Genomic DNA, 14045 nt, shown 5'->3' with positions numbered 1-14045 from the left:
AAGGACAGATCCTGAAGCTGAGGCTCCAATACTTTGGCCACCTCATGAGAAGAGAAGACTCCCTGGAAAAGACCCTGATGTTGGGAAAGATGGAGGGCACAAGGAGAAGGGGATGACAGAGGACCAGATGGTTGGACAGTGTCCTCGAAGCTACCAGCATGAGTTTGACCAAACTGCAGGAGGCAGTGGAAGACAGGAGTGTCTAGCGTGCTCTGGTCCATGGGGTCACGAAGAGTCGGACACGACTAAACGACTAAACAACAATAACCCCAAATATTTTTGTAGCGGTTTGGCGGACAATTATGTAAAGTGTAAGAATTCAGCTGTATCACTTTAGGATCATCCCTGAGAATAAGGGCATGAAGCCTTTTATTTTCCATAGAAGTATATATTAGAAGGTGTACACTTATTAGAAAGGCTTATGGAGAAGTATACAGATTTAAATCACTTCATGCCAATATAACTTTTATACAACTATAGGCAAGTAGAAAAGACAGGGCAGTCAAATAAAAGCACTCTGTATAGCGAGGAGCCTCAGTTAAGTTGTTTAGAGACAGACAGTGATATCCAACTAAGTCATACTCAAAATCAGACCCACTGAAATAAATGGACTGAAAATAAATTCCATTGATTTTCAGTGTGTCTTCTCCAAGTACAACTTAGTTGGGTATCACCCATAGGCCTAGTCTTCCTGACATTCAACTTCAAGGCTCAGATAGGAGAATTAAAGTTCTTCACTCTCCTTATGAAATTAAGAGTTCAGAGTGCTTAGCTTTAGGGGGATCATTCCCTTAGTGACAAGCTACAATGATAAACATATTAAACCACAAAACAAGACCCACTCTTACTTCAGTGTACAGCTGCTTAGGGCTGGAAGGCTATTATAGAGAAATGGAACTGATGCATTATTTATTCTAGTTTATAAAGTCAGCAAAACATTTGATAGCAATTTTACCAACTGCTTTTTTAAAAAAGTTCAGGGTATCTGGCATAAGTGTCCATAGTTACTTTCAAGAAATGACATTTTCAGGTTTATTTTATTTCTATAATGTATTTAATCCTTCAGGTATAGAAAGTAAGTATAAGATGAGTGTGGAAAAGGAATCAGTGCAATGATATGTTGAAAGTTGCATTATTTTTATCGTATGGGATTGTGCAAAGAGGCTAAGCGGGTATGTAACCAGCACAAAATGAAGCTACAATTCTAAATGAAGGATTCCTTTGGCTTTTTGATGGTGTTAATGCTAAATTTTGCAAACAGGTTATTCCACACTGTTAAGTGCCAGGGAGATTTACGATTTACGGCTCCAGTCTAGCATAGTTTACAACTGCCACCTCAGAGGACAGCTCCCTTCAAAGCAATTGCTTGTTTTGCACATGTTGATTCCTGTTTATGCAATAATTTTTACCAAAATGTATGCTAAAAATGACAAAAAATTAGAGAAGTAAATAAAGGGGCAATCCAGTTTCAGCCTAGGCATGTGACAACACTAGTTTTTATAAGCACCCTGATTGGTCAGGCTTCAGAAAATCAGTTTATACTCCTCCTTCCCCCTTTTCCTCCAACTACAATGCAAGTACTGTATTGGTGCAGTCTCCCATCCATAGTACTGATCAGTAACACTAAGAACCTGAACATCAGGGGCCATTAGCTTTAGAGGTCTTAAAACAAAGCAAATGATTACCTTTAATTTGGGGAAACCTGCAGACAAATAAGTCACATGATGTTAAAAGCCTCTTTGTTGTATCATATCTAACAATCTCACTTTATAGATTCCTAGGCAACAACAGGGTTTACTCTGTGCTGCTGGGATTTAAGTTTTCAGGATGACTGGCTAAATATATTTTGCTGTCTCCGGCAAAGGACAGGTTGATGCACCTGCCTTCCCCTCCACTGCACTTGAGTATAGATGGCTAATTTAAGGGGCAAAGGGCAAACCACATGGCACACACCCCTCACATGGCACACGACACCTCAACACTAGCTGCCCACTCTACCCGGTACCAGGTAACTGACTACTCAAACAAATGCTGCAATGCTTAGTGCCAGCATGCAACACAGGAGCCCAGCTATGCATGCACACACACAATGCCTGCTGTTGTCTGTGGCACCCATTTGTGGTATAGAAAGCAGCTGCTTCTTTTGCTAAAGTTGTATAATGTCCCATCAAGCCACCTGCAGTTAAAATATCCAGCCAGCTCATTCCAGGCAACAAGAAAGTATAATCTCTTGTAATGTGGGTTTGTGGGAGGAATAGCTGCCATGCACTCCCACCATCCACTATTTTAAAAATGTATCTATCCCACTTGTCAGGGTTACAGAGCATGGATCGCGCAGAGCAGGGTACTTTCTCCTCAGTGCGAACCAATCACAACCAAGCAAACACATCTGGGACTGGAAAGAAGAGCTTTCATGGCAAAGATCACAGCATCCAGCAAGCTCAGGAATAAGCACCTCTCTGCTCATAAATTAAGTACTGACTACAAATGCGTAAAGGGTATATTCCAGGAAGCCAAGTCATGCAAAGAAAGGTTCTGTGAGCACAGTGAGAAAATGGTCCTATCCAGCAGGAGGAGCCTTCACATCTGTAGTGCAGAATGACTTTTGGGCTTCTTTGGATACTAAAATTTGCGGAGTACAAAATCTTCTCTTATTGCAGTGGACGTGAAGGCATACACACACATATGCAAACAACCACTTCCCTTTCAAAGTACATGCGGGAGGCCAATTCCTTTTTAGTTTTATTTTTTAAAATGGGGGAAGTGGCTATTACTATACACACACCCCCCTCTTTTGTACTCTTGATACAAGAACTAAGTTTGTAACACGTTACAAAGAGCTTGGCTTTGAGAGAAAATGTTCTCTTTCACAGCACCTCCATGCATGAGCATTATATTTCCACAGTTAATGAATTCTAGCTCCAAACAGACTAGATTCTGTGCATTGCAGCTCGGAATGACAAGTGCTTTGCAAGTGACTTGAAATGATATGTGACAGTCCTTTTGTCTTCTAATGCAGCTGTCTTCTGCCCCAATCACTTCTGCAGGGAGTGGGTGAGATCGAAAGCACCAAAGGAACATGCATGCAAAGGGTGCTGTATTCTCTCCCCACTCACTGCCTTCCGTCTGCAACTATTTTTCACAGAAGCTTTTCTTCTGGCTGGGCCTACTTCTGATACCTGAGCCTAGATGGCAGGGAGGAGAGGGCAAAAGCAGCAAGCAGAGGAAAGACAATTTCTCCAGTTGTCTTAAGGAAAATTCATTCACACAGACTAACAGGTGTACCAACTAAGCTAGAGCTACAACCTATATTAATGGTTATGTCTACAGACACCTTTCAGAGGGGTAATCAGTATAGCCATGAAAGAAACAGATGAAATGTTCTTGGTTTGGTTTTCTTTTTTAAGTAAAAGATTATTCAAGTTATATTAAGTGTCTCACAGTAAAGCTACACACTCTCAAAAACATCAAGACAGATAACTTACTGTGTAGGCAATTAATTCTGGTTGGCATAGTGGTCCACTTATGTTTACAAAGAGAATAGGTAAGAAATTTGGAGTCAGAAATATAGGTAAGGAGGTAAATATAATGAAGATTCAAAATATGCAAGTTCCAAGTTATATTGAGTTTGGTAACAATGGCGGAGAACCTGAAGTTGTGCTTTACATATATGTCTTCCTTATATATATATATAAAAATACCCTAGTTTAAAAATTCCTGCTCTTGAACTTCTCAAACTAAGATTAAAAAGAACCACCACCCACACTGTAAGGCTGTCACACTATTGAATTTTTAAAGAGCACCCACTGACACTCAATTTTTTTCTACCAAATTTAGAATTCATATAACCAGTGCTTTTTCCTGGGAGGATGCAGGGGTACACATACCCCTAAACATTTTGTGAATCTTTGTACTTTTGTCCATTTACTGTATTTATTTCCCCCAAATCGAACATTAAAATGGTGATATTCTTGAGTCAAAATGAGTGTACCCCTAAAGAATTTTAAAGAAAAAAAGCACTGCATATAAGAAGTCATCCTTTTGCATGTGGCGCTCTTAGAGCTGCTTCACATACCAAGTTGTACACACTCACCACTTTCAATTAAAGTGCCGCAGGGCTTGCCTTGGGTTGTCTGTAGGCATTGGGGGGAACTGTAGTTAGTTTTGCTGACAGTACAGTGGTACCTTGGGTTACAGACACTTCAGGTTACAGACGCTACAGGTTACAGACTCCACTAACCCAGAAATAGTGCCTCGGGTTAAGAACTTTGCTTCAGGATGAGAACAGAAATCATTCGGTGGCAGTGGAAGGCCCCATAAGCTAAAGTGGTACCTCAGGTTAAGAACAGTTTCAGGTTAAGAATGGACCTTGAGAACGAATTAAGTTCTTAACCCAAGGTACCACTGTAGTATGTATTCATAGATTGCACATAATTTTAAAAAGAGAGAACATATAGCCATCTTTCATGTTACAGGGTATGGTGCCAGCACACACTGCACGAGTACACATGATGTGCTTACTAATGGTGTAGTGTGCAACAGCTCTTATTAAAGTGCTTGAACACCTTTATTTAGGATATATTAAAGCTGGATTTTTTTAAGTAAGAAAAATAAAGATGGTATAATATGAATGAATTATTGAAGTACAACGGAAACTAAAGTAATATGTGGATGTTCTACAAGAATTGCTCATTGCAATTCTTGCAATAATAGAAAACTTATAAAAATATTTGTTCAAGTCTAAACACTTTGCTGCCCTGGCCTGCTTTGGAAGCAAGGACAGGATACATGTTTCATAAATAAAATGATATAAAACAAGCAATAAATATAGAGCCGAGTACATCGTTCTTTAGAAGCCCTTTTATGTAGATACTTTTTGCCAAAACTGTACTTTCTCAATGGTGCTGCTTTTGAATGAGGTGCAGCACCCATTTACTAAGGCAGAGAGATGAGTAAATGCAGACACATTAACTAGAATAGGGGAGAACATGGTGTTCTTAAACAAGTTTATCTGTAGAATTAATTATGGAAAGGTCATGAAACTGCTTAAAAAGTGTGCTCATAATTTTATTTTATTACAAAAAAAGCTCCAAGAGAAATCACATTACCTTTGGATTTCTTCACAGTTCCAGGTTCCGAGATGCTTATGGAGCTCCCAGACATCTTATCACAGTCTTGGTCTAGTAGTGCATTGCTCTGCCATTGCTCGCTACTGTCATCTAAAGTCCAGGCATCATGGCTGTTTTCCTGGGGATCTTCATGGGCAGGTATTGTTTGGGATACATACAGTGAGAGTTTTTCATTGGAAGGAGACTGTGCAAGAGACCCTTCTACACTGGAAGACTCATCTTGCTTATAGGAGCCATCCATGGCTGCCGCATAGTCCATCATGAGTGCAGCTTCAGTATCCTGAGATAAATTAGTCTGGAACAGTAAAACAAGAGAGATGCAGAGATAAAACTGGTTGAGAAAAATGTATAGGAACCGAGGAGCCGTTCTAGGCATGTCCAAACCCTTGGGGGATTTTTTGGTTATTCTGCCCTTTTGAGCAAGAAATTACTGTACGAATTACCTAAATTCTAGGGGGGGGGGGGGAATTACGTAAAGGGTGGGGTTCAGGGGATGCTGACTGATCTTACCTTTGACACCCCTGATATTATGATCGTGCTTTTCTTCCTGGGAGACTTGAGTTTTTGCTTTGCAGATTCACTCAGTTGCCGAATGGCTACCTCAGCCACAGGATCTGTGCCATTCAGCACCAGCAGCTCTGAAAAGAATGTGATTAAGAGAATGACAAGATGCAGGCAAGAGGCAAGATGCAGGCAACAACTGAAGACACAAAGAATCAAAGCAGGAATCTAGTAGAAAGCCAGTTATTTATGTAAACCAAGCCTTGATTTACCAATATTTTTGCCAGTGCACTCCACTGAAATGCTGGTTTCGACCTATAAAGCCTTAAACGGCTCAGGACTGCAATTCCCCAAGGACTGCCTCTCCCCATATGAACCAGCCCAAAACCTGCAATCATCATCAGAGGCCCTTCTTTGTGTGCCCCCCTCTGTGAAAGATATGGAAGGCAACAACACAAGAACAGGCCTTTTCTGTGGTGGCTCCCTGACTGTGCAATGCTCTCCCCAGGCAGGCTCACCTGGCACCTTTGTTACATATTTCTAGTGCCATGCAGAAACATTCCTCTCAGGCCTTTGTTTAATTAGCCAGTCTATGGCCTTTTAAACGGGGAGGGAAGGTATTGTTTTTGTTTGTTACTATGTTATGTATGTTTGTGTTTTTATATTGTAAACCATCCTGTGATCCTCAGGTGAAGGGTGATATAAAAATTTAATAAATAATAATAATTCAGTTCTGACCCTTATGTTTGAGTTGTGTCTATAGAGGCAGACCAACTTTCAAACTTAATGCTATTGTAATGGTTCTAGGGGTTGCTCGTGCGTAAGCCTGTGGCAACACCTGGCTGGGTTGCCTGAGTGAACCTTTCCTGTCCGGACAGCCACTCACCCGTGGCTGTCTCAATCGCTGCCAGAATCCGTCAGTGGGCGTTTCTTAAACTTCTTCCAGCAAAGAAGTTCTTTGACGCCCAGTCTCCTCCTACTCTCCCTGCGCGGAAGCCTTCTGCGCAAGGAGGGCGTAGGCAGCGGAGGACCCTTCCTCTCCCCGCTGGTCCCCGGCAAGGAGTCATGTGACCACCTCTCTGATTCCCCCATCTGCCCCCCTTCTCCACTGGAGCTAAGCTGATTCCCTTCCCCAGAAGATGGGCTGCCTCTCCCAATCCTGGGACGCTCTCTGGGATCCCTCTGGAGCTTGCTCTCTCCCTCCGGCACTGATGGCAGTTCCCTGACAGCTATTTATTTACATGTTAATATTTTTAAAGGTCTCTGTGAGCCCTTGCACAAGTAAAACAAGACATAAGGTTTAAATGATGATGCATTGGCCCAGTTCTCTTGGTCATATCCTACCTGTATCTGATGATGATAAAGCCTTGCTTACTGAAGAAGTCTTCCGGCAATGGATTGCCTGAACAGACAAATCCTTTTCAATCACCTTCGTTCTAACAGGACTTCGGATTGGTGAATCTAATACACAGAGTATCAGTTATTTTCTCATCTGCATGTTTCAAAATATATTCCTTAATAAAGGTCTGCTAAGCAAGACATGCAAGTTCCATGATTTGATCTACTGGCAACTTAAAAAAACCAAAAAAACCAAAACCCTTAAAAACAGCTCTGGGGATTTCCAGATCGAGTCTAAACACTAGGAAGTGCATTTTTAATTCTTCCCTCCCATGACATTTCTCCCTTCCAAAATCCTTTCACCAAAACTGGTAACAGTCTTGCTGGGTGAAACGGGTACATATATTGGAACGGCTCACAGACTAGCGCTTTAACCATTCTGGTCTTCATTTTTGGAGTTTCTATATATTTTTCGGCACATTTTAAAAGCTACCTCACTAGGTCATGGATGCAAAAGCAGGACACGAGTTCAATAGGCACAGAACTGGACATTCTTGACAATTTGTGAAAACTGCAAGCCAGATTAATTTTATTGTGATTCAAGCCAGTCAGCCAGTGTTAGCACTTTCTCATTGTAAAAAAATCACACTTATTCTGAAAGTGAGCCTAGAGTTACATTGCACAGATGCCTTTTATGCTATAGTAAATTTACAATGCATGCATGGTAGATCTCTCCACTTGCAGGCTGAAGGACTGACATGGCAGATTTTAAACAGACATCTCATAAATTAGTAAAAGTAACAATCCATCATCTTCATTGCTGCAATAGGATTTTATTACTTGGACATTCAATTGCGTGTGTGTGTGTGTGTGTGTGAATATAGTCTCAGGACTAAAGAAAACAAATGGTTCTAAAGTTGAACACATGCTGCAGACCTTCTCTGTAGAAGAAGAAGAAGAAGAGTTTGGATTTGATATCCCGCCTTTTACTCCCTTTCAGGAGTCTCAAAGCGGCTAACATTCTCCTTTCCCTTCCTCCCCCACAACAAACACTCTGTGAGGTGAGTGGGGCTGAGAGACTTCAAAGAAGTGTGACTGGCCCAAGGTCACCCAGCAGCTGCATGTGGAGGAGCGGAGACGCAAACCCGGTTTCCCAGATTACGAGACTACCGCTCTTAACCACTACACCACACTGGCTATTCTTGTCTGTGCTACAATATAGCTAACACACACACACACACACACACACACACACACACAACTCTCTCTAAAGAAAGAATGTATTGCAGATGTCTTTAAGTTTCCAAGTCCTCTGATGGTAGCCTGCCTTTCATCTGGTCACCAATACATTTATAACTTCTCATTCATTTCCAAGGACTGTTCAAAATGCATCTCTTAAGTATAAAGGTAAGTGCTTGGTCAGTGGTGGAATTTGGGCTCTCAAATTTCAGCTGCTCCCTGTGTGACTCCAAAATTTGGTGCTCTTCCCGCTCCATTATGCAGCATTCATTTAGCGCCCCCTGCACTGCGACCCCCAGTACAACAGCACCAGTTGTGCCAACTTGTAATACTTGGCGAAGCCATCCATGCACAAAAATTAAGAAAATGAATTCTTATGGTAGCAGCTTCTTAAAACATTTTTGAAATTTTTACTCCTTGTACCCATCACCTCTTGAAAGGGTATGAAAAAAGCTGCACTCTTTTTCCAAATTAATTCTTTGTTTTCAACAATATTTCAGTATTTACACATGCTGGCATATGTACTTAAAGTAATTGGCTAGATGATAAAGTGTATGAATTTTTGAACCCATGCAGCTATTTGCAGAACTCAAAACCAGGCTATACTGGTACAGGAACCAACCTTGTGTATCAGGGCCACAGATAATTAGATAATTTATTACCTGCCTTTCATACAACTTAAAAATGTACCAAAGAATTGTTGTTGTTTTTTTAAGTCAAGCTTTGGGAGCAATCCAAAGTTGTGTTCTATTCTTTCACCTGAATGCAGAATAGATGGTCTCCCTTCTATTAAAGGCTTGGCTTTCACAGCAGTAACAGTAGTGATCACAGTCCCACAGGGCATCACAGTTCGATCTTTCTCTACTTTTGCAACAGGAATCTTGGGGGGAACTTGCAAGGTTCTAGACTCGGAAGGTTCTATGTATAAGAACTAAAGAAGAATAATAGTCAGGATTTTAAAATTCAATTAAGGACAGTTCAGTAGCGATAAAATGGTGATAAAATTTAGATAGGCCACATGTAAGGGAAAAACCTGCAATGTATGACCATAGTCCCACTGATTTTTGGAAATCATGTACATAAAAAGAGTAATTTTTGCATTATCGTTAGCTACTTTGTACTGGTATACATGTCTACCATTTACTGAAACAATTTATAAACTGTGTTGGACTAGAGGACCCTTGTGGGCCCTTCCAACTCAATAATTCTATGATCCTATTAAATGTTTCCAAAGCACCAAATTATGCAAATTCAGTATACACCTGAGTCATATTTCAGGGAAAGCCATTCGTTTTCAATGGCTGCCTGAAAGCAAGAAGTTGGGAGCTGATTAAAACTGGTTCGGTCAGGAGGAAAAAACTAGTTCGAGAAGCCAGCTTATAAACTTAAAATTCTACCTCTGCAGTAACAGATCCTACAGTAGAGCTACTACTGCTGAGCAGACTGTTCAGTGCAAAACCTTTGTGTCCAGAAGGCTGTCTCCTGAACAAGTCCAAAGGTACAGCAGCCACAGCTGAGAAACCACCTGCATTGAAAAGAAAAGAACTGCATTGAAATCTATCTGTACATGAATCCACTAGTAGATCAGTATCCTATTAGATTGTTGTTGCAGAAATAAAAGATTAGACACATAAAATGAATTTATCTGCAATACTTACTATCCAGTCCCCCTTTTTCTACAATCTTTACTTGCAATTCTTTTGATTTGGCATTTAATTCACTGTGAACAGAAAAAACAAGCATTTTAGAACTTGTTCAGACTGTCATATAGTTTCATATTTTGCAATATAGATTATTGACTACAGCCTAGCCACATCCTGGAAAGTTTCACAAGGTGGATTCCTGTCTGCCAAAGTAGCTGCTAAAAGGTACAAGAACCTTGCAAGAAAAATAAAAAACTTACCTCTCCACACACCTCACTTATTGCGGTATATCAAATTTACCAAAAAGTAAAAAAATAACTTATTTGGTAAGACCACTGTACTGTCTTCAGCAATACTGAAAATGTATTAAGCTGCTAACAATTAAGAAAATACAACCTCTCTCATTTAATCGTTCTTCACTGGACAACCCAAGCGCCACCCACGTTTGTTTAAAACAAACAGCAACTAAGACTTCCCCCGCCCTGTCCCCAGGCATTGGCACTAGAATATTTAGGAAATATCATGATAACTTATGAATGCTTAGCAGATAGGATTTCCCCCTGCCCCATAGTGACATCTGGAGGATAACAGAAGGTGTAACATTTTCCACTGTGCTTATTATAGTGTTATTAAAATCAGAACTTACAAGATGAATTCATCTTTCCACGAGAAGTCCATAGGACTATTGGCTGCAGAGCTTGAAAACTTCTGCAAAGGGTCATTGAGCTGGATTATACATACTGGGCTGATGCCACCTGCAATGAAGGTAAAAGATGAGGAGTTTGTTTCAAGTGAGAATTGCTTAAGGTACCTCTTTATGCTTTTTACATTTGCGAGAACTACTACCCTTTGGGAGTTGTGTGATAAGTATAACCTGTACCAACATGGCTAGCAGTGCAAGGTTTGTTATCTACATGACAACAAAGCAGAAGCAAAGTTACAAGAAAGAAGTTAGGAACTTGGGAAGGTTCCTGTGAGCAGAAGCTTAATCATTCCATCTTTGGGCAGGGGAATATTCTGTGTGCACAGTGGCAAATACAGATTATTTTCAAAACAAAAGCCTCCATTTTCTTTTTGATTCAAGCCCTTAGTAGCCAGAAATGCAATTATAGATGTATGCTAAAACAACACCTGTTTTAATGTTTGACAGCTGCTCAGGAGACTCAAAGATCCTATTAGCCATTCATCTAGGGCTTCCTTAGGAAAAATACAACCAAACCATGATTCAAATCACAACAAAAGCAAGACTGTCAAAGACTATACTGCTCCAAGATCAATTATCATCCAAATTTGGCCAAGATTTGGAAAATAGGGGTAACAATCAGTTAAAAACAGTATGCAAAGGCAAGGTGAAGAGCTCTGCCCTTAACTCTGTCCTGCCCTGAAGTTAGGGAAACAAGCAAGCATAGACTTGTAGAACCTTACAAAACCTGATGGGCAAGTTTTTAAGTCAGCTTCTCGTAAACATGCTGCACAGTTCACAGCACACACAATGTAATGCCACCTATACCTTTTGGCTGTTCTGATGTTTTGAGTTGTGTAAGGCACTTCTAGTTAATACAACAGAAGAAAGTGTTTCAGTTACTAAAACACTGTCATCGGTGAAGCACCATATGAGCAATGTAAGGTATGAAAAAGGATGGCTGGAGAGAAATATTTTTCTGTACTGAAGTTAAAAATAATATTTTTAAGAAGTATTATTATAGAAGGCCCATATTACAGAGATCAATGAAGAGTGCACTCTACATAAAAGAGAAAGATCACATCTCTCTGGGGTGATTCCCAGTGGGGTATAGGCCACCCAGTGTTCAGAGTGCAAGGCAAGTTCTTTCCTAACCTCAGAAGCAACTCTGGGAATTTTATTTTGGCAAGAGTGTTGAGAAATGTCTCCTAAGGGCCGGGAGTCCACACATGGAACTGCAACTCAAAAGAAAAGAAAGCAATTTGTTTGAGGTGTTAGCAAGCAAGGTGGATTTAAACCAGAGAATAACAGAACAAGAGATAGAGGGTGCCATTCAAGATATGCAACTGGGCAAATCTCCAGGGCCAGATGGACTGACTTCCAGATATTACAAATCTCTGAAGGAGTGGTTGGTTTATCCGTTAAAGGAAGTCTGCAACGAGATCTTAGAGGGGAAAAAGGCACCAGAATCGTGGAAAGAAGCCTATATTTCACTCATACCAAAGACAGAGACTGAAAAGACTCAACTTAAGAACTACCGCCCAATATCATTACTTAATGTGGATTACAAAATTTTTGCAGACATTTTGGCAAAAAGATTTAAAAGAGTGTTGATGGAGAAGATTCATAGGGACCAAGCAGGCTTTCTCCCAAAAAGGCACCTATCAGACAATGTAAGGAATATAATAGACATTTTGGAATTGCTAGAGGTGAAAATAAACACTAAAGCAGTGCTGATCTTTGTGGACGCGGAGAAAGCCTTTGACAATATTTCTTGGAGCTTTATGAAAAAGAATCTTCATGGGATGGGGGTAGGCCAAGGATTTGAGAATGGTATGGGTGCGATATACTCTGAACAAAAAGCCAAGTTGATTGTAAATAATGTGATAACTGAGGAACTTAAGATAGAAAAAGGAACACGACAGGGATGCCCAATTTCCCCATTGCTTTTTATTCTGGAGGTGTTGCTGAATATGATTAGAAATGACCAGCAGGTTAAAGGTGTACAGGTCGGAGCTAAACATTATAAGTTAAGGGCATTCGCAGATGACTTAGTATTGACTCTACAAGAGCCAAACACTAGTACGAAAAGGGTGTTGGAGATAATTCAACAATTTGGCCAGGTAGCTGGATTCAAACTGAACAAACAAAAAACTAAAGTCTTAGAAAAAAATTTAACAGTTATGGAGAAGGAGAAATTTCAAGAAGAGACAGGTTTGACAGTGGTTAAAAAGGTGAAATACCTAGGGGTTTATTTGACATCTAAAAATTTGAATTTGTATAAGGACAACTATGAAAAATGCTGGTTAGAAATTAAAAAAGATTTAGAAATATGGTCAAATTTGAAACTGTCAATGTTAGGCCGAATTGCAGTCATTAAGATGAATGTATTGCCTAGAATGTTATTTTTGTTTCAAACCTTACAGATCCTTGACAAGATGGACTGTTTCAAGAGGTGGCAGAAGGATATTTCGAAATTTGTCTGGCAGGGCAAAAAGCCCAGAATTAAATTCAAAATATTGACAGAAGGCAAGTTCTTTCCTAACCTCAGAAGCAACTCTGGGAATTTTATTTTGGCAAGAGTGTTGAGAAATGTCTCCTAAGGGCCGGGAGTCCACACATGGAACTGCAACTCAAAAGAAAAGAAAGCAATTTGTTTGAGGTGTTAGCATGCCATGCGATGTACGTCCTTGTGAGAGTTCTCCACCCTACATACAAAATCCTGAAGCTTCAGAGAGGAAAAAGAATAAACCAAATCTCAACCAGTCAAGTAAACTATGTATCCCTGAGGCCAAACCCAAGCCTTTCTCTGCAATTATGGGATATAATTTGTGACCACTGCTTGTTATTTTTTGCAGAATTAAGAGATTATAATATGGGGACAAAGGGAAGGAAAACCAAGTTATTTACCTGCAGTGTTTTGATTGGTCAGTGTAGCTTTGATGTTTTTCATCAGCAGTTTTAGTTCATGAGCCCTTGGAGGTTTAGGAGGACTGGTGCCCTGAGGCACAACACCTGTTTTTTGTACATTCTATTAAAAGGAAGCAAAACAAATAAGATTGTTTTAGATAAACTCCAAGCAATTTATCTTCACATCAATGAACTTCCAACAGTCATACATAGGTGTGAATTGGACAAATAGATTTAGCCAAAGCCCTGAGTCATAACTTACCACAGCAGTAATGAAGATGGAGGCACAGAGGTGACAAATAAAAACAGACTTTAAAATAAAAATAGATAATTACCTGCAATGGCTTTACATCTGTAGGTTTTGTACTCAGAACCACAGAGGGAGATGCTGAATTTATGAGATACCGCAGCAGACCTTTAAGTGTTTCTGATACTGCACATGCCCCACCTGTCGGGTCCTAAAAAGGAAGAACACATTGATACATTGCACTGCTTGTAAAATTCAGAAGCTTAGTTCACTTTCGAAAGACACCACAGCTAAATTGCTCTACATGCACTGTACTGAACAAAAACAGATTTTTGCTCCACTTCTCTCCTCATAGA

General features: G+C 40.2%; 1 protein-coding gene across 1 annotated transcript in view; it reads right to left on the bottom strand.

Moving 5' to 3' along the window:
- Positions 1–14045, bottom strand: part of C2CD2 (C2 calcium dependent domain containing 2) — a 28748-nt gene that overhangs the window by 2622 nt on the left and 12081 nt on the right. The window contains exons 5-13 of the mRNA XM_081199130.1: positions 13778–13900; positions 13443–13563; positions 10497–10605; positions 9866–9927; positions 9605–9732; positions 8967–9138; positions 6975–7091; positions 5640–5767; positions 5109–5424 (exon numbers count right to left, since the gene is read on the bottom strand). Of these exons, the coding sequence (XP_081055256.1) occupies positions 5109–5424; positions 5640–5767; positions 6975–7091; positions 8967–9138; positions 9605–9732; positions 9866–9927; positions 10497–10605; positions 13443–13563; positions 13778–13900 (1276 nt within the window). The remainder of the gene's footprint in view (positions 1–5108; positions 5425–5639; positions 5768–6974; positions 7092–8966; positions 9139–9604; positions 9733–9865; positions 9928–10496; positions 10606–13442; positions 13564–13777; positions 13901–14045) is intronic.

This window comes from Podarcis bocagei (assembly GCF_964188305.1).
Source record: "Podarcis bocagei genome assembly, chromosome: 6".
Taxonomy (NCBI): Eukaryota; Metazoa; Chordata; class Lepidosauria; order Squamata; family Lacertidae; genus Podarcis; species Podarcis bocagei.
This window is presented reverse-complemented; position numbering and strand designations above follow the sequence as displayed.